Source organism: Catharus ustulatus, chromosome 8 (assembly GCF_009819885.2).
Source record: "Catharus ustulatus isolate bCatUst1 chromosome 8, bCatUst1.pri.v2, whole genome shotgun sequence".
NCBI lineage: Eukaryota > Metazoa > Chordata > Aves > Passeriformes > Turdidae > Catharus > Catharus ustulatus.
Genome location: NC_046228.1, coordinates 18,479,053 through 18,504,750, shown reverse-complemented (window position 1 = coordinate 18,504,750; position 25,698 = coordinate 18,479,053). Strand labels below are relative to the sequence as shown.

At 41.0% G+C, this 25,698-nt stretch overlaps 1 protein-coding gene across 4 annotated transcripts; it reads left to right on the top strand.

Annotated features, from left to right (window-relative positions):
• Positions 1–1,463: 1,463 nt before the first annotated feature.
• Positions 1,464–25,187, top strand: ZNF488 (zinc finger protein 488). 4 transcript variants are annotated; one of them, XM_033066207.2, is made up of 4 exons: positions 1,464–1,547; positions 12,730–12,952; positions 16,796–17,024; positions 18,897–25,186. In XM_033066207.2, the coding sequence occupies exons 2-4, from the start codon at positions 12,737–12,739 to the stop codon at positions 20,063–20,065; spliced, it is 1,614 nt and encodes a 537-aa protein (XP_032922098.1). In that variant the 5' UTR covers positions 1,464–1,547; positions 12,730–12,736; the 3' UTR covers positions 20,066–25,186. The 4 variants fall into 4 exon arrangements, with proteins under 4 accessions (XP_032922098.1, XP_032922101.1, XP_032922099.1 ...); XM_033066210.2 differs by having other exon boundaries at positions 18,900–25,181; XM_033066208.2 differs by lacking the exon at positions 1,464–1,547 and adding an exon at positions 1,556–1,663 and having other exon boundaries at positions 18,897–25,187.
• The last annotated feature ends 511 nt before the right edge of the window (positions 25,188–25,698 follow it).

Below are 25,698 nucleotides of genomic sequence, written 5' to 3'. Positions count from 1 at the left end.
AGCGCCCCTTCCCTGCTCCTCCAGCCCCTGCGAGGAGCGCCGGGCGCGGCGGGGACTTGCGGGCCGCCTCTGCAGAGCCAGAGCCCTCTGCTTTAAACAAAACAGATTTTCCCATCGGCCTGAGCCCCTCCTGTGGCTTTCACACCCCTGTCAGGTCCCCAGCCCGTGCGAGGTTTGTGTGGGGTCAGGAGGGAGCGGGCAAGCTGGGCGGGCAGGGTTGGTCCCAGCGCCCGGATTCATTTGATCGGGTCTTGCTCGAAGGAAAATCACACCGAGCACCAGGAGAGCTGAGCTAAGGTGCGGATCTCACCCTCCCTGCGGCACAGGTTACCTCAGCGCACCCTCTCACGGTGCTCTGTAAGGCAGGTGATCACGTCTAATTGTCCCTTCTTACACCTTCTGTCGCTATTTGCGTAAAACAAAAAAATATAAACTCTTGCGATATGAAGTGGGAATTGTCCATCCCACTTTCCTAACACCTTCATCCCAAATCGGCCGATTAGGAGATGCCACCAGCACAGCCGTTCCTGGGCGGGCGGTAGGATGCGGAGCTTCCAGGGCGGCTGGGCAGCTACCAAACCCCCGCTGCCCTCAACAATGTTGTTTGTTCGGCACGAGTTGAATTTTATAAAGAAAAACTCTTGAGTACATCCTCTGTAATCCCTGTATCACAGAACACAGCAAGAGTGGTTCTCTCTCACTATTGGTATAAGATTACTCTTTAATTGCAGCGAAAATCTATCCTTTCAAAAGCATTAAAGGCTTGACGTTTCTTTTCCTGATACAAGCCCATATTCAGATTACATGGACACTAATCAAATAACTCGGGTTATTTCATTTGTCAACATGTTCATAAAAATTTTCTACCAGGCGTTAAAGGCATTTATATGGAACGACATCTTTCAAAAGCAATGTTGCTAGTCCAGATTTAGGATATATTTGATTATGACAAGACGTTTGATGGTTTTATTTTACATACCAGTTGTGCCACAAATCGTTTCATACCTCAAAGTCCTAATTTTCATTCTGCGAGTATTTTCTATGAAGCAGTAGTTTTCATTTTAAGCGGCTCTTGACAATACCTGCAGCTCCTAGAAGAGCCTTCTATTCAAAAACGTTGTCAGATGATCTAAAGGACAAGTGGGAAGGCGGCTTTGGAGATGGTTTTGTTTTGTTTATTTCAGCGTGCGCGTGTGTGGTTTCCCCTTCCAACTTTAAAAGAAACTCCTGTTTATGGTACCGTTATACAAGGGGGGATCCCGTTCACCTTCTGGCTCCCCCGCGCTGCGGGACGGCTCCTGCCCGGGCGAGGGCTGCGGCCCCCGCGGGCGGGGTGCCGGGGGGGCACGCGTGGCTCAGGCTGGCGGCGGGGTCGGGGGCAGGAGCTGCGCTAGGAGCTGCGGTAGGCGTTTCCCGGGCTCGCTCTGGGCGGGGAGCGCGGCGGGAGGAGGGTGCCGGCGTGCCGGGGCGGTGCGGCGGCGGGGGCTGCGGCGCGGCTCTCGGGGGCCGGGCGGCCCCGGCGCTGGGGTGAGGTGAGGTGAGCTAAGGTGAGCGCTCCGCGGGCACTTGTCCGCAGCGGGATCCTGGGAGAGGGAAAGGGGCGCGGCGGGGCCCCCGGAGCCGCAGATCCCCCGTCGGCGTGGAGGCTGCAGCGGGACCCCAGGTGAGCGGGGCCGGGGCAGAGCGCGGCCGAGCGGAGCAGCACGGTCCGACCCGCCCGGGCTGTGCTCCCCGAACCGCGGAGCGCTGCGCTCCTGGGCCGTCTGGGGCGTGCGCGGGGTCCCTGAGGGGACCTGCCGGGACCGGGGAGTGGCCGGGAGCAGCTGAGAGCGCTGACTTGCTGACTTTCTAGCCCTGGCCGTGCACAGCCCGCTCCGTGCGGCAGGAGGGGCCCCGAGCGGGTCCGGGCAGGGCTGGGGCTGCCGCTGCCGGGGGCGCTGCCCGGGCGGACCGGGAGGCGGATCCCCTCCGGCAGCCCCGCCGGCCGTAGGAGCCTTCTCCTCCCTCCCGGCTCTCTGCTCTCGCCGAGAACTCTCGAGCATCAGTTGCTCTTTTTATTGGTTACAGCTCTCCTCATCCTTCCAACTTCGACAGGTGATCAGAGCATCGTGGCTGTTTTAGGTACTTACTTAGGGTTAATTGCTTTTATGAAATTGATGAAAGTTGTTTGGAATAGCTCACGTTGTCATTCTCTGTTTGTATGTATTCCTTGTATCATGGATATCCATGTCTTAAGTTAGGAGCTGCTGCTGTTGCTTTCACTTTAAAATGCCACATTGATCTTTAAATTTGCAAATCTTTACATTAAAAGGTTTCTGTAGGAATTCAGTCCACTGAAAATGTTTGAAGCATTTTAATGACTTTTTTCTGAGAACTGGCAGCTACTAGTTGAAAGAAATGTCAATAGAAACTTGATGGAAGGGAAGACTTTTAAACAGCTTTGTACTTTTAATATAGTTGCTTTAAAATAAAAAGCAGTTGCAATCATGCATGAAATTCAGAATTTAATAATAAATTATGTCTCAGAAATTTTCCCATATTTTTGACTTTTAAAAATGCAAAATATAGCACTTGACAGCTTTTGTTACCATATATTAAGTATAATTGGTACTAGAGAGAGGAATAGAGGAAATTCTTTTGGCAGTAGGGTGATTAAATTTATGTTTTAATGTATGAAACTACATGAAAGCATAAGCTTTCCTCTGAGAATTCAATTATTTTTTTGTATTTAACCATTTTCCAGTATTTCAAAGCAAAGTAGAGCTGCCTTATGGAACTCTATAGAGATATCATTTTATAGAGAAAATAGTTTTGTAGCCATAGAAATACTAATGTAAAGTCAAAATATTTAGATCCTATTAGCTGAACAGTAATATAACCAGATAAGAAAGTACAAAAATAAATTATGTGTAAGAATTACAGAGTGTACCAAATATTTTGCAAAAGAAATTAGTTGGCTAAATCCTACTATTTACAGATGGGTATTTCCATGCCTATAATGCTGTGATGCTGTTAATATAATTTTCCTGCAGCCCAGTTTTATGTTACCTGCAATTGCTATTGATAAACACCGGGTCAAAGAACAAAATATTTTGTTGGAAAACAAACGATTTTAGGTAAGATTTATTTTAATTTACAAAATCACTTTCAATTAAAAAGTTTGTTGGCTTCATTGAAGCAATTTATATTGCTTCCCACAATTTCACCTTGCATAGTGTCCTTCAGTTCTGTCACTTGCTCTTATTGGAGTTAACATCATGTAGTAAGTTTAGCACAAATGTAAATAAGATTAATGTTAGGTAATGCCACTTAGTATTGTTGAAGGAATCTTCGGCATCAGCCATGTGGAAGTAACTGATCTTTGTTTAAAAATATTTCTTTTTTAAATACAAATGATGAACATGCAAAATCACAAAAAAAATAAACAGGTGCATATATGACTATGTGTACAGCTGTGAATGCATGTATGCATGTATGTTTCCACATCTATGTATGTGCCTACACACCACATGTATATGCTTTGCTGTTAGAAAGAAACATTCAAACAGATATTATTTTTTTTTAAAGCTACCAAAATCAATTGCAGGACTCTTAAATAGAAGCATACTTTAATATATCTTTAAATTCAACCAGTTAACGTAACTTTGAAAAATTTCTGAATAAGAGACATCAATGTGAATTGTATGAAGAGGGAAGACAAATATTTATAGCTGTTTTCACAAGTTGCATGTTTTGGTTCAGTCTGTGTTTAGTTGATGCTGTTTGGTTTGGTTGGCTGTTGTTTCTCCATTTTCTGTGGCTACATACAGGGAATGGTTGTTTTGTGTGCATGGATGCCTGGGCGAAGGAACAAGTGCTCAGATCTATGTGAGAACAGATGTGTTAGCACAGATTGCTGTGGTCAGGGCTGCTGTTCATGTGAATCAAGGATTTTGCTGAAAGGAGGTACACACATCTGTGTGACAAGTAACTTTCTTACACTGTGTGACAGATGAATAGCTGCCTTCTTTGTTCCCCCTCTCATGGACTAACATTTGCTTTCTGTTCTTTTTGGATGCCCCTGTAAAATTTGAACTTCCCATGATGTTTTGGAGCATTATGTCAATTGCTGAATGGTGAACAATGCCAGAGCAGCAGGTGCAAAACCGGATCAAGTCTCTGAGGTGATCACCAGCACAATTCAGGCCTGGAATATGAAAAACTGTGAGCTCTGAACTGAAATGTATCTGTACAGTGTACAGCATGTACAGCTGTTTAAGCAATTGAAATGATGTATTCATAACATTTACAGTCTGATAATACTCAATCCTGGCTGAAGAATTAAAACATGCTCCCTTTATCCTACAGAAACACAGTTTATTCCTTTATCTTAGAGAAACCCTGTTTTTTAGGTCTTTGGCCTTGAAACCACAGGAGTGAAGTGGTGGATAAATGCACTGCTTCATTAAATAGAACAGCTGTAAGCCAGTAAAGAGTCAGCCCTTCACACAAAAATAAAGTCTTTGAAAGCCAGCAGACTACAGAGCTGTAGTCATCTTCTCTTCATGCACAGGTGGATTGTCTGATTTATGAATGACTTGTACAAGCCAGTACCATCCAACAGGGTGCATTAGATCAGATGGAATGCCAGACAGAAGCATTCATTCTGTCACTGGGACCAACCCAACTGGAAAGGAATATTGACATTTTTATGCATCATTAGGCCAAATTCCTAGACCCAGACTGTTTGAACCACTGTGATTGCAGAAAATAAATGTACTTCATCCTTTCCAAAGGATGCAGCATGGTATTACTGTTGCTCATCGTCCAGTTTGAAATATCAAGAGTTCTCCCAGTGGCTGCACTGCATTTCTTGTAGTCAAGCACTGGAAGGGATGGAACAGAGACCTCAGTGGCCCTGTTGTTCATATTCCACCAACTTCAAAACCTCCCGCTAAATCCAAGAAGGCTTCATGTGGAACTGTGCAGATGCTGTTGCATCACACATCCCAACAAGGGAGTATTAACCAGGCTTTCCAGCTGTGTAGGATAGCCCATTCCTTTCCTACCTACCACATTTCCAGCCATGGAAGAGAGTGGAAGTAGAAATAGGAATTTAATGTGGAAATTCCAAAAACCGTAGGGAAGTTTGGTGCTGGGCTGCTATTTGACAGCCAGTGGGGTTGAGAGTATGTGACTCTGCTGGGACTTACTCAAATCTCAGTTATTTTCTCATCAAACTAGACGTGATGCTCAATCCCAGGCATTTTGTTCCTGGACATCAGGTAGAGATTTGAAATTGCATCCCTGTAGTGGTCTTGGAGACATGAAGTAATCTTCATCTGTTTTGGAGAGGGAGGTCTGTGTGTCTGTGTGGCAGCTACCTTGCACTAAGAGAGATGCCACTCCAACTTCCCTATTAAAGAAAATAAGAAGAAACCCAAAAGCTTTTATTTTACTTTCCACTTCCAAACAGTTCCTGTATGTCACAAGACTTGTTGAAAGCAAATGTGGAGCTTGAGGTATTTGTTAATTTCCAAGCAGAGATTTTAGCTCTGTCTTCATTATTCCCACTGAAGTTTGAGAGATTGTTCATAATAAAAAGATTTGGCAGTTTCATGATTCACTGGGCTGGGTATCCAGCCAAGATATAATGATGGTTCATCAAAAGCTGTCAGCTTACATCACATGTGCTGGGAATTTCAGATGGTGGAAGACAATCTGAAGACCACAGAGCCTTAAAATAGTAAGAACTGGAGAGCTGCTCCCTGAAGGTATCATGATGATACAATAACAAAGTGGTGAGCACCCCATAAACTTGAAGGGCTCTAATTCACAGTAAAACCTCCATAAGGGCCCAGTTTCTGAAAGCTCAAACTAGACACCAAGCTCCACACCCTAAACTGCCTCCTGATCATTCCAGAGGAACCTAGGCAGTGAGTTTCCCTATTTCTACTCATTATTTTTAGGTACTTGTCACGTCAGAGTTGTGCAGCTGCTGTACAGAGAAGTATGATGGAAGAAACTGGGGAAGTCTGGAATGCCAAGGGAAGATAATTTCCATGCATCAGGCTAGTTCAGTCCTGATTTTATATCACTCTCTTTAGATTTCGTTCATCTCTGCAATCAACAAATTCCTCCTTGATGCATAATTGTATTTCCTTCTGCTTTTTCCCAGATGCCTAGCTCAGGTAAGCACCTCAGGCAAGTGTGACTGAACCATGCCAGGAGAACAGGGGATATGTTAGATGAGCACCACATCAAGAGCTGTGAGGAACTGAGAAGAGAGGTACTCAAAATATGTTCCAGCTGCAGCTCTGGACTGAAAAAAAAAAGTAAAAAAATCCAGTCTCTACAGGTTTTATTATCGTTTTCTCATTTATCTCATCAGTGCTAATTGGGCTGTTCTTAATTCATGGATGTGACATGGATGTGACTGACAGGAAAGGGACCTCTGGATCTGCCACCTTTTGCTTCTCTGTAGGATCATTGCTGGGATCCAAATTTGTGACCAGTAAAAATGGGAAGATGAAAGAGTATAGTCAAAGCTTAGAAATTCAGTGTGTATTGTCGAAGATGGACAGGTTGCTAAACCTGAGACTCAGAAATGAGTGACATATGAGTAGTTTTTCATAAAATCCAGAGAAATCCTTTCTTTCCAAGGTAATCCAAGACGTTTGTGTACTCTGCTGGGGGTATAATATTTGTCTGAGGGGTAGCAAACTACTAGATGGCTTTGTTCATCCCAGAAAGGCTGGGAATGGCAACACATAGTTGTATCTTCAAGTTTTTTTGTACAATTTTATTCAGGTGTGCAAGATTTTCAGCAGTGAAGGTGCAAAGAAATAACTTAATTCTCATAAAGACCTGACCTACATCCAAGCTGGAGCACATAAACTCTGTCTTGTAGTAGCAGTGAGCTAAAAGTAATTACTTGTTTAGACTTTTCATGCTTTTAAAGGACTGGTCAGAATTTAGGAAACAGGGTTTAATTTCAGGGTTTATTTAATGAGTTCTGGGATTATTTTTTAAAACAAGAATTTGCCATTCTTTTATTTGATTTCCTGCCAGTTTCCTTCAGTTTTAGTTTTGATATTTCTTTTTTTCAGTTCACAATTTAAATAAAGGGAGAAGAAAACCTGGCGCAGAAGAAAAGCAATTGTTAAAACCCAATAATAGATTTTCTCACTTTTCTATTTTGTACTCCCTTGAAATTTCCTTCACGTGTTAAGAATCCTCAGTTCCTCATAACAGCAGAAAATAATAAATGCTGCAGACAGAACCACTCTGTCTGCATCAGCTCAATTCCTTTATTATCTGTAGTTTATTGTGCGTGACACTGCGCGTCTGATCGTGGATTCCTCAGGCCGACAAACCTGCTACTGAAATCAAAGGCAGTTTTGGCAGCAGTCACGGGACTGCACTGGCACAGTCACAGGTTATGTGCTTCAGGGAAAATGCCATCACACTTTGGAGCAGAAAGGAGTAAGTTAACAGGTGAAGGAAATGATGGCTCCAGTATTTAATATTTCTGTTTATGTTTTTCTTTCAGCTTTGTTGACATGGGAAATGCAGAACTATAGTGTTTACATTAACCTCTGCTTTGGAGTAGATACAGAAATGGTTGGGATGATGCTTTCCAGGATCAAATACTTTCAATTATTTCTTAAGAGTAACTTCTGTGCCATTTTTTTTTCCAACTAGGGTAATTGCTTTGAAAGTGATATAACTATATGCAAATTAATCTACAGCTAAAATGGAAGTACAGGTGAAATAGAAGTAGCTATTGACAATTTTAAAAAACCAAATTAATTTTAGAGAAACAGCTTTTATTATCTGCTTCTGGTTTTGATTGTGAAGTGCTGAACTAGCTAAATAAGTTCTGGCTGGAACGGTTCCCCTCTTGCAAATATGATTAATTTGTTTCCTTCCCACTTGCATACATAATACCAACACAGGGCTACCAGTGCCTTTGTGGCCACTAAGAAGCTCCAAATGATGCCACAGATCGATGGGGTTACTGTGGCAAGGAGATTCGGGTCAAGTCCTCTGAATATAGAACGCAGGGGAGTCCTTGCTCAAATTGGTGTTTCTACATTTGGGAAATTCCGGATATTTCTTAGAAAAGCTTGCAGTGACATCTGAAGGCCATGCAGTAGAAAACCAGGAATCTGAAAATTCTTTTATTTTCCTCTCTGGTAACATGTTTTTCTCATGAGGTACAGGAGCTATGTAAACATATTTCAGGAAGGCAGAAGTTGTAACCCTAATTAGTTAATGGGATGCTATACAAGTGCTAGGAAGTGGGGAGAGTCTAGGAGAAGGCTATCTTTAGAGTTCAGCTTGGAAGAACACTCAGGAAGCCAAAAGTTGACTAGCAATTTGTGTGCTGCTCTGGAGGCAAGCAGGCTGGGAGCATTTGTTTGAGCTTCATCTATTTCATGTGCTTTTTGATGGAACATCCAGAATTGCATAATCCATAGGGAGTTGCCTGCCCATAGGTCCTTGTTCTTTGACAGATCTGTCACACTTCTCAGAAATCAAGATGCAAAATCCATCACTCAGGGACATGGTATATGTGTATCAGATAATCTCTGGGGGATGAAGAGTCCATTAAACAACAAGTCCGTAAACTCATCCATATGAAGAATTCACATCTGTGACAGATAGGATATGGAGAGTACCCGGTGTCTAACAGGTGATCTGAATCTAATGTGCTACTAAAGCACTATAAATATTCATTTTATTTCAGCCTCTCGGAGACATCTGTGGGTGATCCCAGAGGGATAGGAGCTGCTTATGCAGAACCTGAGTGGGAACAGCAAGATCATGTTGTATGAGAGGGATCATGGGAAGCAGTGGCAGTTTGAGGCAATATAATTTCCTGCATGATGTAGAGCTGAAGATCTGACCTTCACAATAAAGCTTATGGTAGAGTTCTGTAAACTTTGCTACATAGTAGAGTGAATGAAGTCATATGTACAACAGCTAGTGAATCTGTAAGAAATGAAGGCACAGCAGACTTACTGCTCATTAAAGGAGGTAGTCAAAATGTGGAAATCATTGACATTAAGACAAGCAGTCAGTTTGGTGAAGTCATAGGGAGTTCTCTGTTATGAGAATTTTATCTCTGCTTCACTCACTGGGAAGAATGTGAGTGATTTACCTACTTCAGCCTATGAAACTAAAATGGCAAGCATTCTAGTATGCCTTCTCCATTTCTCCATATGACTCCATTTGTTGGCTCTTAATAAATTTCCTTTGACTATGAAGACTTTTGACAAAAGCGTGAGATTTGCATTGAAACCAGATTTTATAATTAAATAAGACCTCAAGTACTGAGTTCATGGTTTGGTGTAAAATTCTCATTCAGGCTCAAGCCTGAAGTTCCTGAAAACTTAAGGGAGATTTTATTTAAAAAACCCTCAAGCATCTTGACTGTGGCTGAAATTTTGGCTTTAGATTACAACCAAATGAAAAACACGTAGAGGTTCAAATTTGCATGCAAATTGAGGAGTATTTCAGATTTTTCAGATTTATATTCTGGCTTATTACACATGATCTTTTTTATCCCTAGCTAATTTCTGCTGTGTGTTTTGAGTGTTGTGGGTGCTGCTGCTGCTGTATTTCAGCAGTTCTGAGATCTCTGGTGGTGGTTTCAAGGTATGAGGCATGCGTTGACTATTACATAGCCACCCTCTACACAGGCAGGTGCCACACTCCTGCTGACCCTGTGAGAATCCATCAGGTGTCCTCTGGCAGCACTTGGACCTGACTTTGCACACAGCCATTCCTTGGCTGTCTCTGGCTTTGCCATGAGTGGAGGCAGGACTGAGAAAGGCAGAGCTGGCTGGGGCCCCTGGCAACATCATGCCTACACTGTTGAGATTTTCTTCTGTACAGTGTCAGTGAGTATTTGACTGGACCTACTTGGAAAAGAGCACTATGGGTTTAGGCTTGGAATACTGCTAAACTTTCCTGAGCTTTGCTGAAAAGGTGTCTCTGTGTGCATTCTCCAGACACCACCATTCCCTGACTCATGGGACAAAGGTAAAAATCTATGTTAGTAAACTTTCTTTAAAATTGCCATGCAACTGGGTTTAACAGCAGCAGCCATTGAAAAGTAGTTTTGAAAAGTAATTTTTGAAAGTCTGCCATGAAAAAATGCATTACCTAGGTTGTCTGTGGGTACCCCCTTTCATGCTGCAGCTGCTGAGTTGCACAATCCAGCCATAATATTACAGTGATGCCTGTGATGCTTTTGTAGATCTTTATTATTTGGATCTTGTCTTCACCTCTTGCTCCTGTTGTCCATGGTCCTTAGACCTCACTTTAGCTCATCTGTTTGATTTCCTTTGCTCCACCAGAGAGCTGAGAAAGCAAATCAGTTAAATTATTTTCTCTCGAGTCACGTCTCAAACTTCAGTCTTTACTTTTGAGGAAGTCAGTATTTCAGTTCTCCATGGTAAGGGTGGCAGCTACCAGAGAACCCCCATACCACCCCTCACCTGTGCAGGAGGTGGGACTTGTTCCAGTACTGCCTTGGATGAACCTGCACTTTGGAATGGAGACCCCTGAACAAGGGCATGTCGGAAAACCCACAGGATGCAGCACATCCCTTTGCAGAGGTAGCAACTCATTTTTGAAAGCAGTACAGTCACGTTTGCTCACTGTTATCCCTCTGCTGATGAACTTGGCTTAGTAACAGAAGCTGAAATCTTGTGGATGCAAAGGGAAGAGCTTTCTCATGATATTTGAAGACTGTAGAAAAAGATTCACCCTTTTTCTTCTAATGATGTTACAGAGCATCCCCACTCTCCACTCTAGCTACCGGCAGCACATCTTCAGGCAACACTGTAAAAAGCCTGCAGCATTTGAAGCACTGTAGACTTAAATCACCCTCCCTACCTGACATTACCCTGACCAGACCTATCAAACCCGGTACCTGAGGAGACACCTGACCTCCTGTTTGAGCTGAGGGTGGCAGAGGGAATGCCCCACTCCTGGGAGGAGCGATTGCTGCCTGGCAGGGTGCTCCGCAGGTGCGGCGATGGAGCGCACCGGCAGCGCCGGGGGCTGGGCATGTCCCGCTCCGCTTTGTCACTGTGTTATGCTGAGATGCGACACTAGATGGTGCATTCGCCAAATGATTGGAAAAGGTCGATCTGCCCAAACTTTTCGGTGTGGGGCTGACGGTAGCTGTCCGATCTGCTGTGTAACCACAGCACATCCTTCTCACAGCTTTTCACAAAAATGACCCTTCCATGCAAGACTCAAATTCCATGCTTCCACAGCTGCCGGGGTGGCACTTGGAGACTTTGGCACTTACACATATAGGTTTGGGAGATTTTTTTTGTCTGTATTAAGTTCACAAGTCAATTACAAACAAACAAACTTCAATGTTATATTGAGTTCAAGGGATGCTTGAAGCTGGATAGAGGATGTATGATATCCCACTCTTTGTCTTGGTCATCTGGTTTTGACCTTCATCCTTCTGATGCTTACTATATACTGATTGTCTAACCATGTGTTTTAATATTTTTAGAGTAGGCTCTTAGGCCTTGCCTACAAGGAATAAATTATACTGAATTACCTACACTGATTTAGAAATTGATTTAGTTTGATTGGTGCAACTCTCCTGAGCACTTTATACCACTTCAGTTTAAGTCATGAATCAGTGAGTAACAAATCAATTCTGTGGGCAGAGAGTGAGAAAGATTAGACTAGATCTTCAGCCCTTGTATCTCAGTATTTATTAGGCTAAGGCCTCTTCAGGGCTTGTTGCTGTTCTCTTTAATTTTCTCTGCCTAATGGACCTGATCCAGCTCTTGATGACGTAAATGAGGGGTTTTCCATGACCTCCATTTGGGAGATTGAGATGGCAATATCTTTATTAGAAACCTAGAAAGGCTTAGAATGACACATAACTCAAGCCTATCTTCTCCTCGCTGCATACTGAGTTCTCAGATTGTGGCTTGTATTGCTGAAGTTGCATCTGCAATGACAAATATATTATTCTACATTCAGGGCTAGAAAATTTATCCTCTAAGACAGGGATATCTACTAACACTGTACTAGGAGCATCACTATGCAAAGAATCATAATCTGATTTGATTTTCTCAACCTCACCTGATAACATATACTAGGAGGTGGAATGAAAATTATTCTTTTCAGGAATTTCCACAGATTTTATGCATTCTGGTTGGATAGACTCAGGACTCAGGTTATTCCTGGTTTTGTAGCAGCTTAACCAGAAGCTAGACTGATGTTGTACTCAAGTAAAAAAAGCACAATTTTTACAAAATGTGTTTCAAAAAAGTCTTCCTTTACTTTGTTGCTGTTCTCTTTCTCTACCTTTCTTCACATTTCTACAAACTATTAATAATAACAAGGATATCTGAGAATATGCTTAAGAATATGCTGGGTTCTACTTACTAAAAATTTTGCTTGGTGTTCCCAAATCTTCTTATTCCTGTCTGTAGAGAGCAGCAGTTGAACTCTTGGACTGTCTGTCTATTCCAGGAAGAGTAATTCACTTGTTTACAAACCTAAGATTTTGGTTTAGTGCAAAGTAATCTTTCTCATTCTGAACTGGATGTTAATAGAGCTGTAAACTCTGTAATAATCAACAATGTCCTGGCATACTCTTACAGTTCACCTACAGCTCCTGGAAATCTTTGTATTTCAAGTAGTGATACCACCTTCTACTTCCATCTCTATGCCAATTGTGATTTCTTGTGTGTTTTACAGGTTTATAATGGAACTGACATCTTTGCCTAAATTCCTGTGGACAAGTGACAACAAGCTTCTGCACCACCATTTTCCAGACATACTGGCTACTGTTCATACCACACAAGACATCCCTGAAGAAGTTGTTTTTGGACCATGCATGCTCCAAAACACCCTGCTGGACACTGTAGCTTTCATTGCTCTCAAGTGTTCCGATAGACGGAACATCCACTATGTATTTAAGGTATGAGAAAAATACGAGTGTTTAATGTTAGACCTATCAAAAAGAGTTACACCATCCCTGAGAAGGTAACTTTGCAAGGGGTAGGTTCTTGTTTTGTTCAGCTCTAGTAACAGTTCCTTCAAAGAGAAAGAGCTGATTTATGAGCTGTAGACTGGAAGGACCGAAGGAAAACTGTTTCCTTTCCAGGAAGAAGACAAAGTCCCATTTCTATGCTGGTGATTGACGACCTGCTTCAGATCTGACTTGAAATAGGAGGGAAGAGGGACAAATAGTTTAATAACCTCTAGTTCAGGTTTTGTCAGGACAAAGGAGGTTTATCAGGAGGTGTGACAGCCCTGTGAGAACCAGGGGAGAAGACTGTGGCATTGCGCTGATTCATGCAGGTGATACATAAACAGCATTTGTTTACAGATCTAGGTAGCTGCTACTCCAGTGTGTTCAGTTATCCTTAAAAGCGAAACAGCCAGGCAACCAGCCCAGCGCCCTTTGGGCTGCCACAACTTAATTGCTATTGGTACGTGGACCTCCTAAAGTTACCTTAGTTCTGTATGTCTGTATTACAGCTACACTTTTCACTGTAGGGAAGGCAGAAACCCCAGGATTGCAATGGACTATTAGCTCTCAAGCTCTAGTTCCCCAATTTTATTTTTGTTACATAGCCACTGTTTGTCATGCCTACCACTTACCCTGGCTTTCTGGGGCTTGGAGTGCCTTTCAGGCACTGTTGGTCTAGATGAAGACAGGTGTTTTACAGTGCGAGGAAAGAAAATTTCCCACATTCTGTGGAATGGATGCATCTGGGAGAGATCCAGGTTTGCCTAAGATTTCTGTGCTCTGAAGGAGAGAAATCCCAAGGCATATGAGTAATATGGAAGATACCGTTTTTGAGAGATAACCCGTTCTACACTTCTGCTTTAAACAAATTAAGAGAGAGAAGAGGCTTCAGGGTTTATCTGTCTGTTTTGAGTCTCTGGCACAAGTTTGCTTTCTTGGATGGTGTTATCAGTACTCCAGGAGACCAACAAACTCTTTTGAGAGAGACCTGCCCTGAAATGAGGCTTTATTTTTGGAATATTTCAGTATTTCTCCTGGGAGTTTTGAATTACTGTAGAGAGAACCTCAAAGGCTTTCTACATTGGAAGAGTCCTCTAGAGGGATGGCTTTAGTGTTTTTCTACACTTGAGCTAAGTAATTGCTATGCAGCAATGAAATTGGATGCCTGAGTTGGCTCAGATCTCTGTCTTTTGGCAGTAAATACATGAAATTCTGTGCAAGTAGCTGTTTCAGATGCAATCAGTAGTCCTATATCCTGTTAAGTACTCATAATTAAAAGTAAACCTTCCAGAAATCAGGGACTACCATTAGGCTCCTAACAATGTGTAGTAATTAATTAAAAATTCAGTCATGATGCTATGTCATCATGGCACTGAAGTGCAAAACAAGAAATAGGTTTTGCTCTGCTGGGTATACCACAAACAGGGCACAAACGGGAATGATTTGGCAAGCTGGATTCATTGCAACTGAGGTTTCTATTCATCATAGTTCATCAGCACTCCTGCAAGACTTTGGGGAATATAATTTCTAACAAGGATTTCATCATCCTGGGCTTTTTCGTTTAGATCAAAGAGGGACTTCATAATTTTTTTCCCTTCATTTTCTTGGAGACCTTAATTTGAGCTCCTTGGCCCAGTTTGTACACTTGAGCCAAGAAGAGGCCTTGGCATAGGTAGTTCTTTCCAGCTGATTCCTCTGGCTCTTACAGCTTCTTGGGGGTTTCAAGGAAGAGCCTTATTTTCTCTCTTGTCTTCCAGCATCTCCCAAGGGATCCCCATTGCTCCATAGCCCAGCTGTGACTGAGATGCTGGGCTGTGAGGGCCTTACCTCATGTATGGGTGCAAAGGATCCATCTGGGGGATTGACATCTCCAGGAGAGGATGGATTTGCTGGGTTTGTAGTGTCTCTAAGCACGTGGAAAAACTAAAGCTGGTTCATGCTTCTAGTTGGCAGCACCCAGATCTTATCTTACATCTGGTACTCCTCCTCACCTACTTGTAGCTCTCTGAGCTCTTTCCCTGGAGTCCCGGTTCCTGATGGAGCTGTGCTCCCTTTGACTTTGCTTAGAGCACTGGGTGGCTGCTTGCTATTTCTGAAACACAGCAACTAAAATATGACAGCCTCTGTCATAGCTATTAGTTACAGCCACTGTGTGTGTGTGGGTGTTCTTGTGTTGCTGTCAGGCACTTGTATTTCTCAATCATTGTTAATTACCATGGCATTTGGAGAGAACCAGTTTCAGGGCATGCTAATTTATTTTCTCCCTTACACTAAGTAACTCTTATCCTAATGGTCTCTTAATGTTTCATTCTTGTATCCGAGCTACTAATGTGATCAAACTTTTCAGGGTGGGTAATAGTCAGTAAAAGTAATTAGCCAAAATATTGTTCCTGGTACCAAACACCAATGAATGGCTGCCCTGCAATTAGTGGAAAACAAAGAGCTATACATTGCTTGGGGTGAAATTTAGATCATACTTGTCATTAGACATTTTTCATTTGCATACATCTTCCTTTCTAAACAATGACTTGGTGCTTCAAAAATTAGTTTTTCTGCATATAAATGTTGCCCTTGATCACCCTGTGTTTTAGCCTTCAAGTTATGAAAATCTTCCCCATCTTTCAAATGCTACAGAGGGCACAGATCTACTGTGGTAAACACCAGAGAAAAACATATAAAGGAATAAATCATTCCTTATTCAGTGTAATAAAGTAACTAAGATTGGAGTCACACACTGAGTGAGGAAGATAATGCCAAATGTTTTGCACTTACATTATTCATTGTCAACCTGTGACTAAATGACTCAGGAGACCTGTGGAGTAAAAATTGTATGTGATTTAGGACTATGCTGTAATATACACACAGAATGGAAATTTAATTTAATTCAATTCAATATTATTTTTTATAGTTTTTTTTGCCCAACCTTACAATCTGAAAAATATTTTAAACTGAATTTGTTTGGTATGTCTGCATGCACACAATTTGAAAGTAAATCACCCCTTGCAACTCTCAGAAATTATTTAACAAAAAGTATTGATCTGATGAGGTTTATCTGTTTAATTTAATTAATCTAGCAGAGGTAAAAAAGGAATATATAATTTTATTTATGAAAAAGGAAAGAGATCATATAAATGCTTCTTAGTTGTGTATATTAAAATATGTATTTTATGTAATCTAGCCAAACAGATAGGCAGATGTTTACTTGGGGTATTGAACCAAATACCCCATGATTTTTCTTACACCCCCTGATCCATATGCCCTAATGTCTGTGAAAAACTCCAATGCAACTGTCCTGAGTGTGAGTTCATTCTCAGTTTCACACTGCACTCATGCAGGGGTCTGCACATCTCTCAGTCCCCAAGTCACAGCACTTGCACATCTCCTGTCAGATCTCGTTTTCATATTCCAAAGATTGAGACCCTTTCTTAGAGAGGATCACACCTCCTGTACCTCAGTGATCCCCACCCCATGGGATGGTCTGTGCAGGACAGGGCCAGGGACTGACCAACATACCAGGGCTGGCTTTGCCATGGGAGGTTACACATGAGCATTGGTGTCTCCTCCTCCCTCCACACAGCTGTATTCCCAGAGCTCTCAGCCCCCACACTGGGGAAGCCCTCTCCCTGCGATACCTTTGGATTTGGTGACACTGGCAGATGTATTGGGCTCACAGCTTTGTCCTATGTGCTCAGTGCAAGGCAGAAAATAGGCTTTGTTCTTGGATTGGGTGAAAATCTTGCTTTGGGCCTCGAGACCTGTAACTTCCCTTCTTTGTGTTCTGCCTCACAGGTGGATGTTACATCTGTGAACAGTCCCACAGGACTGCCTTGGATGAGACTCGTGCAAGCAGCTGCCAATAGCAAGGAGCAGAACTTGGAAGCCTACTTAGAAAACAGTCAGTTATACTATCGCTCCACCAGGAAAATCAGTAAAAATGAGGAACTGCTTGTCTGGTATGATGAGGAGCTTTCCAGCCTCTTGGGTTTCAATGAGATAAAAGCTCAGAGTCCCCAGAATGGTAAGTACCAAATTGCTGACTGCAGGGGTCACTGAGGACAGAAGTGAGTCTGCATCTTCTTTAGTATGTGGTTGTCTCGTAATAATACAAAACATGTCTAAATCCCTAGCTGGTCTGCTAAGAGAAGAGGCCTTCTTTGAGCTGGGGGCACAGAGCAAGAACCAATTTTCAGTTCTTGATGCCATTCTCATTGGTACTTTCTAGCAGAGGATGGTGCAGTAGGGACTCATGCTGAAATTTTGAGCTATACAATGAAAATTTATGCACTTAGATAACTTGGAAATCCTAAATGTCCAAAGTATCAGTTGGAAATAGGCCTTTTTTAGCTCATTGAGAAGTCAGGTGTAGGGTAGTGTTCTGCTTAACTCTGGTACATGAGCATATCTTTTAAAATACATAACAAACCTAACAGTACTGAATGCAGCACAGTCAGCCTATTTAGTGTGGGACGCAGTGGAAATTAGGAAAAGAGCAAGCTTTAATTTCTGAAATGTTGCTGGAAATTCATTGCTCCAAAAGAAATTGACCTGGAAGTTGTTACAAAAATAAAAATCCAAATTAGGGAAATACCAAATCAGTCAGGTCCATACCAAGTTTGACTCCAACTGTAATTTGCTCCAAATTTTACCTAGTTACATTGGAGCAAAATCCTTTCTGCATTCCCTTTAGTTGATTTAAACAAAGCTTATACAGATTGATTAGTAAAGGTATAGGTTGGTAAAGATATGCTTGTCTGTAAATTAGTATTGAATTTATACAGACACATTCATAGCAGAAACTGACTAAATCATTCCAGCTGGTTTTAGTGTATTCTGTTACACACTGCCAACCCTTTGGATTTACCAGGGAAAAGGGTTGCTTGCACATGAAACACTATATCTAGACACAAGACTTTAATCTCACAGGTATAATGTTCCAACCATTTCATCAGCCTTATTTTCTTATTAAAATTTCAGCTTCTGTAGTTTGCAAAGGGATCTAACTTGTGCTGAGTCCCAAATTATGAATTTTTAGTTCTACTCAACCAGTTTATGAACTTTCCTATGTATCCCAGGTCTCAGGTGCTGTCTGGCATCACTTGCATTTTAAAACTGCTGTATTGTGAAATAACGTAACACGGATATAGTTTCAAAGCTTATGATGTACCATATTTATGTTGATTGCTGAATTTTGTATCATTGTTCATTCGAAATCAGTCATCTCAATGAAGCAGAGCTGCAGTAGGTCTGAAGACCACAAGGAAAGAGTGTTCCTTATTCCTCCTGCCCATCACTGGCATTGTTTCAATTTGGATATCATTTTATGTGCCAGAGATGTGTGCCTTAAGGCATATAACAGCTTTTCAAAAAGCATGAATAAGGGCTTCAGGCATTAAGGTCAGATGATTTTTCAACAGTATTAAACTTCCAGAGTATCCTAAAAATAGAGCGTCATGTAAAAATCTTTGAATCCTGGTCTAAAACTCATTATTTAATGTTCATCCTGAGTTAAAGCCAGTGACTTAGTTATGAAATATAGAGCCAGATCTGGGTTTTGACTTCAAATCATTATAAAGTCTAAATGGTTTTATCTAGATCATGGTGTACTGGCCATTTTATGTACTTTTATGTAATATAATTACATTTTATGTAATAAAATCTAGGCTTGAGAGTCTAAATGGAATAATTTCTGCCAGTAGCATGGAAGCAAATAAGCGTGAACTGTTTTGCATAGCAGAAAGGGACCTGGTTCTGCACTGGCATTAGTTTTACCACGTGTAACCTTGTGTGACAAAAGAGGTGTTTCTGGTTTTTTCTGTCAATGACAGGATCAGGGTCTGCATCCACCCATGATTCCACCTTTGCGAAACTCATCACTTGTTGTCTGTTTCAGCAGAGTTGAGATGCCAAGAATGCGAGCGAGTCTTTAAATGTGAGCATTCCTATCTGTCCCATGTCCGCTTCCTCTGTGTCCCAGAGAAGTGTGCTCTGCTATGGAGAAACTTCCAGAACCCTAAAACTGAAAAGAGCAACCTAGCTGAGCAGACCACAAATTTCCACAGTCTGGCAAGGGACCTGGAAGTCAAAATGGCAGCTTGTAAAGATGATGCATATGGTCTTATTGGAGAACGGACAGCAAAATCTGAAGAGACCGAAAACAACAGGAGCAGGAAAACAGTGCTGTTGGAGAAAACCAATAATTTGACTGAGGAACGTAACTCAGAGGGCAAGGAGGAGGCTGGGGGGGAGCATGCATTGGCTGGTTCTTTCTGGAAGCTTAGTTCAGGGAGGCACTCAGTTAGAAAGGATGCTTTAGAGCAGAAGCAGAGTGCTTTCACTGAGGTCAAAAGGATGAAAGAGAAGTTGAGGAATGAGAGAGTGCAGGAGCCAGAGCAGGAGGATGGCACAGTCCCTCTTGGTAAAGAGCAGGTGTCAAAGGAAGTGTTACTGAACTCCTCTGGTAGTGCATTCTCCTTTGTTTGGCCCACCAGAGTTCGAGGAGAACAGAAGAGTGCTTTCAGCAAACCTACTAAGTGTGTAACAGAAAGAGCTGCCGTAAATTCTTCTCATCCCATGAGTGAGTCAACAAAGAGCCTGGGGGAGCTGTCTGGCTTCATTGCCACCGCAGACATCATGTGCTGCAGCACTCTTCTCAATTCCAAGTTCTTTGTCAGTGATTTGTGCAATGCTCAGATGCTGCAGACAAGCATCACTCAGAGCAATGTTTTCCCATATACCTCAGAACCGTGGCCCAAGCAAACAGGAGGACAGTTACAAAACACCAACGCCACCACTTCCTCCTCCTCCTCCTCCTTGACTCTTCTTCCCCCCACCTTCACATCCTTCGGAGTGGCTGCCCAGAACTGGTGTGCCAAATGCAACCTGTCCTTTCGCATGACATCTGATTTAGTCTTCCACATGCGGTCACATCACAAAAAAGAATATTCCTCAAGTGAATCCCAGTGCAAGAGGAGACGAGAGGAGAAGCTGACATGTCCCATTTGCCATGAGTACTTCCGAGAACGCCATCATTTATCCCGGCACATGACTTCTCATAATTAGAGCTGTGCAGACAGATGTCACCAAGGGACCAGGCAGGTTGGAGGCAGAAGGGAATGATAGTTCGCTTAAATCCATTTCTTTTTGAGTTTACATTAATTTCTTTCAGGAAATCACTGTTTACAATAATTTATAATAGATGCTTTGCGAAAAAATATGAAATGTTTACAAGAGTCTGAGTGGGTTTTAAGTTTTGAAAACTCAACCTAGCCCTTGTCAACCTATTTTTGTGGAAATAAACTAGTAAAATGAATCCACATGCAATGTTAATTTGCAGAGTAGGGAACAAAATTATAGATTTGCAAACAGACTTGTCTTTGCTTATATTTGATTTGCTGGTGTCTATGCAGTACAATGTAAATACAGAAATAACAACCACCTCATAGAATGAGGCACCTTTAAGCATTAGAAAAATCAGAGCTAATATCTTAAAAAAAAGTTACTATTTCTAGCAGCATTGGTGGACTCTTACTCCTTTATGTTAGCTGAATCAACTCTATTACCAAATGTCTGAGTTAAAAACCGACATCTTACCATCTCCTTGGCTTTGAAAAGGACCTGAATTTAAGCCTCAAATCTACGATTGTCAACAACTGACTGGCAGACTGCCAAAGAGGATGGAACTCGTAAAGCAGAACATCCAAGTTCTGTTCTAGGCTCTGCTGCTTTTGAAATATCTTTTACACAGTGAAATCAATGTGAGTCTGTATCAAAATGTGAGCTATTGTCAACCTTATTGTGTAGACAGGAAGCAAATGTTCGAAGATCTGTGTGAGTTTAGTAGGCATACAGATCTGATGGGAGTAGAGTTTAGCCTGTGGTTTTCAGGTTTTGGATATACCAAAGGAAGCAGTTAGGGTATCAGAGTTACTATTAGCTACTGACAGAATCTGCACACTTTAATTGTGGATGAAAGGCTCTGTTCTGATAACTGCTAGAGGAGAAACACACAGTGATACAGGTGATCATGAATTGCACTGTATTATACCAACTTGTCTATCCTCTGGTTTCTACATGGGCCAATTCCAAATATTTTAAAAAGGAAGTGGCATATTCTTGTTCTGCCTGTCCATGAGACATTTTTCTCTTGCCTACTTTGTTTTGAGCTTTGCTGAGTCTCAGCAGCAGATAAATTTATACTGCTCACTGTGGGAGGAAACACTGTCTATTGTTACTGCAGCCCATCTAATTAGCCTGTCATTACTTTTAAAATCCATTTAGGGGCTAGATTTTGATGGTTTATGACACTGTGTTCTTCAAGCAATCATTTCTCCTGTTCTTGTATAGTATTTTTTCAGGTTGTCTGATGTTTTTCTGGCCTGTCTCTGAACCTCATCTGCCTCATCAAGGGCTATTATTCCCTTTCAGACTGAGAATGACCAGAAACCTCTTGTTTCCCAGCTGAGGATAAAGGGCATTTCAATATGCTTTATATGTTCCACCATATTGATTATAGACTCTAGTGGCTTTTGTATACTGGACAGAATTTTGAGTTATCATGATAATACCTAGTCTGATAATGCAAGTATCAGCAAGTAAACACATCTGAATGATAAAAGAAGGCTACCAGTCTTAGGCTGTCAGCTGGAACCAACATAACACACTGTCACCTCCTGGGAAATTTCTGTAAATCAGGAGATTGTATTCTTCCCAATATATTGCTATTGAACATTAATACGTGGCTGTTCCCTATTAATAGAAACATTTTTCTTATTGCAGGCCAACCCCTGGCTGTGCATCTCAGCTTTATTTTTGAAACTGAAAGTGATAAAACTTGTTACATTATGCCTTTGAGTTCAGGGGACAGTTCTGGTTGGATTATAACACAGCTTTTCAAGGTCAGTGGTGGAAGCTCTTCCACTTGAATCATTAAAAACCAAAATGAACCAAGACTTTGAAACATGGAGCACAGAGAGACACATTGCATTGGGTAGGGAATGGTGTGGTTTCCTTGTAATCTTTCCATCTCTATTTTGTGTCCAATAACATTTACTGTGTAAGGAATATATTTATGGTAAAGTTTAATGGGCCAAATTTCACTCCACCTGGGTGCCAGCCAGTTTACTGTGAAGTCAGTGTCCGTAAAGTGTAATGAAGGACTCTGTGGTGTAACTGCATTCATATGTGGTCAGGGTTATATTTCCCATTAGTACTTTAGGCCAGATTGTGATCTCATTTATTCCAGTGCAAATCCAGAATAATTCCATGTTGCTACTCCTGATTTATATTAATTGCTTTAAGATCAGCCTGGCCCAGTATAAATAAGACTAAAGATTTTTTGGTACCATTACTGCAAAATGTTCTCTTCTGTACTTACTGAAAGATGCCATGTTTTCTTAACAGTTTTATGATTAGAAACCTAGCTTCAGATTTCTTCTGGAAAAAGACAGGACTAGCTGTATAATGCTCCTCAGTATTATTTTGGCACATCACTTCAACATTACCCTGCTCCAAATGCCTGTTTTTCCAGTGCACTACACCTGGTGTATAATTTAGATTGGAATGAAGGAGTACCAAATCTTACTGGTTACATGGTTTCACTGATTTTGGGTTGGACAAAGTGTAGAAAATCAACTACTGAAACACAGATACCAAGTCTCAAAACTCTTCACATGGTGTGTTAGACCTACAGCCTGAAAGTTCTCACCAGTAATCAAACTTCTTCACTTTGCTTATGGTATGAGGCCTAAGCAGGCAGCAAGGTTACAGGGAGAGATAGCTTCCCTTTATGTTATGGAGTTGTTTTCTTTGGGAAAAAGAAAAGGGAAGAACTCTTACCCAGTTTCCTTGTGGGCATGTCACAGCCACAGTGATTTATATTATATTTATATACATTACTGTGATACCAAGCAATGTAGGAATGACTTCTGTGCACAGAGAGTTATGAGGAGAAGCAGGTACAAAGAGTGGCAGAACTGATTCAAAATACAAAAATGAGGAGAGGTTTTTAATAAGTTTTATTTCTGATACTTTCCTCATCTCCACCAGCCTGGGGGCACTGTGGTCCTGATCTGTAAAACTTGATGATTTCCTTCTTGTACACTGCAGGTAGTGTGTGCAATGCTGTTCTTGTTATTTTGTAGGTGGCCATCAACATAAAGACTGCGCTAAAAAGTTGCTTCTTATTCTGAGGTAAAGGGGTTTGTGAACTAAGACTTATTGAGACACATAGCAAACCATACAGCCAAACAATAAGACATTTTGTTGCCTGTTGCATCTGTGTTGGTATCAGTGCAAAACCACCCAGAACAACACTACCAGAATTTGATTCCCTATGTGTAAAACCAGTGCTTGTGTAAAGCTCCTTGTGCAGTCACAGTGAAAGTCTTTTATGTGTCTCAATTTTAACTGAGTGTCTCATCTAAACTGGGTTTCATAAACCAGGGGGCTTAACCAAAATTTTTGCAGATTTGATTTCTTTAAATGAAAATACTCATATTAAAGCTGAGTGAACCAAATACTGAACAGGCAGAAGGAAACCTAACGAGACAAAGAAAAACAAACTTCCTATAATTGAGTCATGCTGGAAGCTTATTTCCCCTTATGTCTAGAAGTCTGAAAATTTAAATTGGTGCAGATGAAATCCTGCTGGAAGGAAAGCATTTCACTAGAACAGGGGGTTCATGAAGGACTGCATTCTGTCCCTGTGAAATACTGTGATTTTACAGCTGGGATCTTTGTCTTTTCTACAAGAAGAAATGCTAGGGAAGGGGGAAAAGAAACATAATTTTGTTTTAAAACAAGAGGAGACAATTTGCAGTGAGCTGACTGGTTCTTTTCCTGTCTTTGTTAGCAACTAACTGTTTATTTTGATCAAACAACTGTTTCTCCTGACGTGTTTCTGGATCAGTGGAAAAGGACACAACACAGTGCTGTCAAGCTTAGCTGTGCAGGCTGTGTTTCTGCAAAGGATAATGAGTTTACCAATAGGAAATGCCAGATTACGATATTTGTTCACTCACTGATCATTGATCCCTGAATTTTTTCTGATGAAGATGTGTTTTTCCATCAAAATGACACTCAGATGTGCTTTTGAGAAATATATACTTACTTGTTTTTTTATGAGGTAATTTTTCACTAATCAAGGCAGTTTGTACACTTCCTTGGATCTACAGGGCACAGTTTGAAAATCACTGGACTAAGGCAGCACAAATGAAATAAAAGCTGGCTGTCATTTCTTGGTTAGAGTTCTATGAATGCTGGAAGGAGAAAGATGATACTGCTAGGTAGTCTGATACAATAACTCCTTTCTTCCCACCTTTAAAAGGAACATGATTAGGATTAAAATTCAGGAAGTTATTCTTGGTGGGACGATAAGAAAATGGTGCTATAAACTGTAAAATTTCCATGTCAGCTCTGGAACCAGATGAGAGAAAGGTGGCAGTTTCATCATGTTTCCTGTTGCGTTCTGGAAGGGCACTTCTCAAATTGCTTGTCCCTCCCTAAAAACTTTTTAACTTTCTCATTTAAACCACAAACCATGGATTTCCATAACTAATTTGCATTTGTTCTTTTGTGATTTTCAGACCTTTCAATGCAATGTAATTTTCTACACAATTACTGACTGTAGTTCTGTGAGGTCTAAACTCATTGAGATGAGCATAACTATGACATAGCAGTTTGTGAAGACAGGAAAAATTGCTTTTAACACACTGGCCTTTGTTAAGCCTGACAGTTTCAATATGAATTAGCCAGTACTATGAAATAGCAAATAATATTTTCTCAAGTAATAAAATTTCTCAAGGTTGCACAATAGTTTTCCACTGAAATCGATCACTTTAGTGAATTAACAGCATTATTGATTTAAAATGGACTCACCAGCAATTGCATCTTCACTGTTTGCTTTTCCAGTCACTAGACATATTTATTATACATATGTATTTCCCATATTCCTCTGGGAAGAATTTATTTGCTATTTATGCCCGTATAGTATGACTTTTTATCCTTTAGTGGATGGCTAAAGTTTCTAAATATTGGGCTTAACAATTAACATTGTTTGTACATGACAGCACAACTGATTGTTTTTAGGAAAACCAAGCAGTTTATCTGGATCTTTGAGATATTAAAGAGGCTTAAAAGACATTAGAAGAAATACATTAGTGTTGTTTATTCATTCACCGACTACTCCATTGTTTTCCACATTAAGAATATTTAATTTTCTTCATATGTATTTCACTTTGCATGAAATTCTGTATGGGTTTTAATTCATTAAAGTATTTTACACAACACTGAGAAGTTTAACCATAAGCTAGTGCATAAAAATCAGAACATGAAAATATCTCAAAAGAGTTCAGGTTAGCAATCACACTGAGTGTAGTTGATAACACAAGTAATAAAAAAGATGGAAAATCTATTTAGTTCGTAAAATTTTCTTCCTGTAAAAACTTGAAGTGTTTAACACAATTTATAAAAAAAAAAAAAAAAGGCAGGAACTTACAAATGAGCAAATGAACACCGATGTGTAACTGCTGTAGACTCTAACTGAATTTTGGGGAACCATTTCCCTAATTTAATTACCTTACAGCTGGCCTTTTGTAGAGATGAGAAAATCTGAACTCTAGATTAAAGTCACACATATTTCTAAATAATTCCAAACATATATGTTTAAGAATTGTAGGAAAGACAAGGAATGCTGT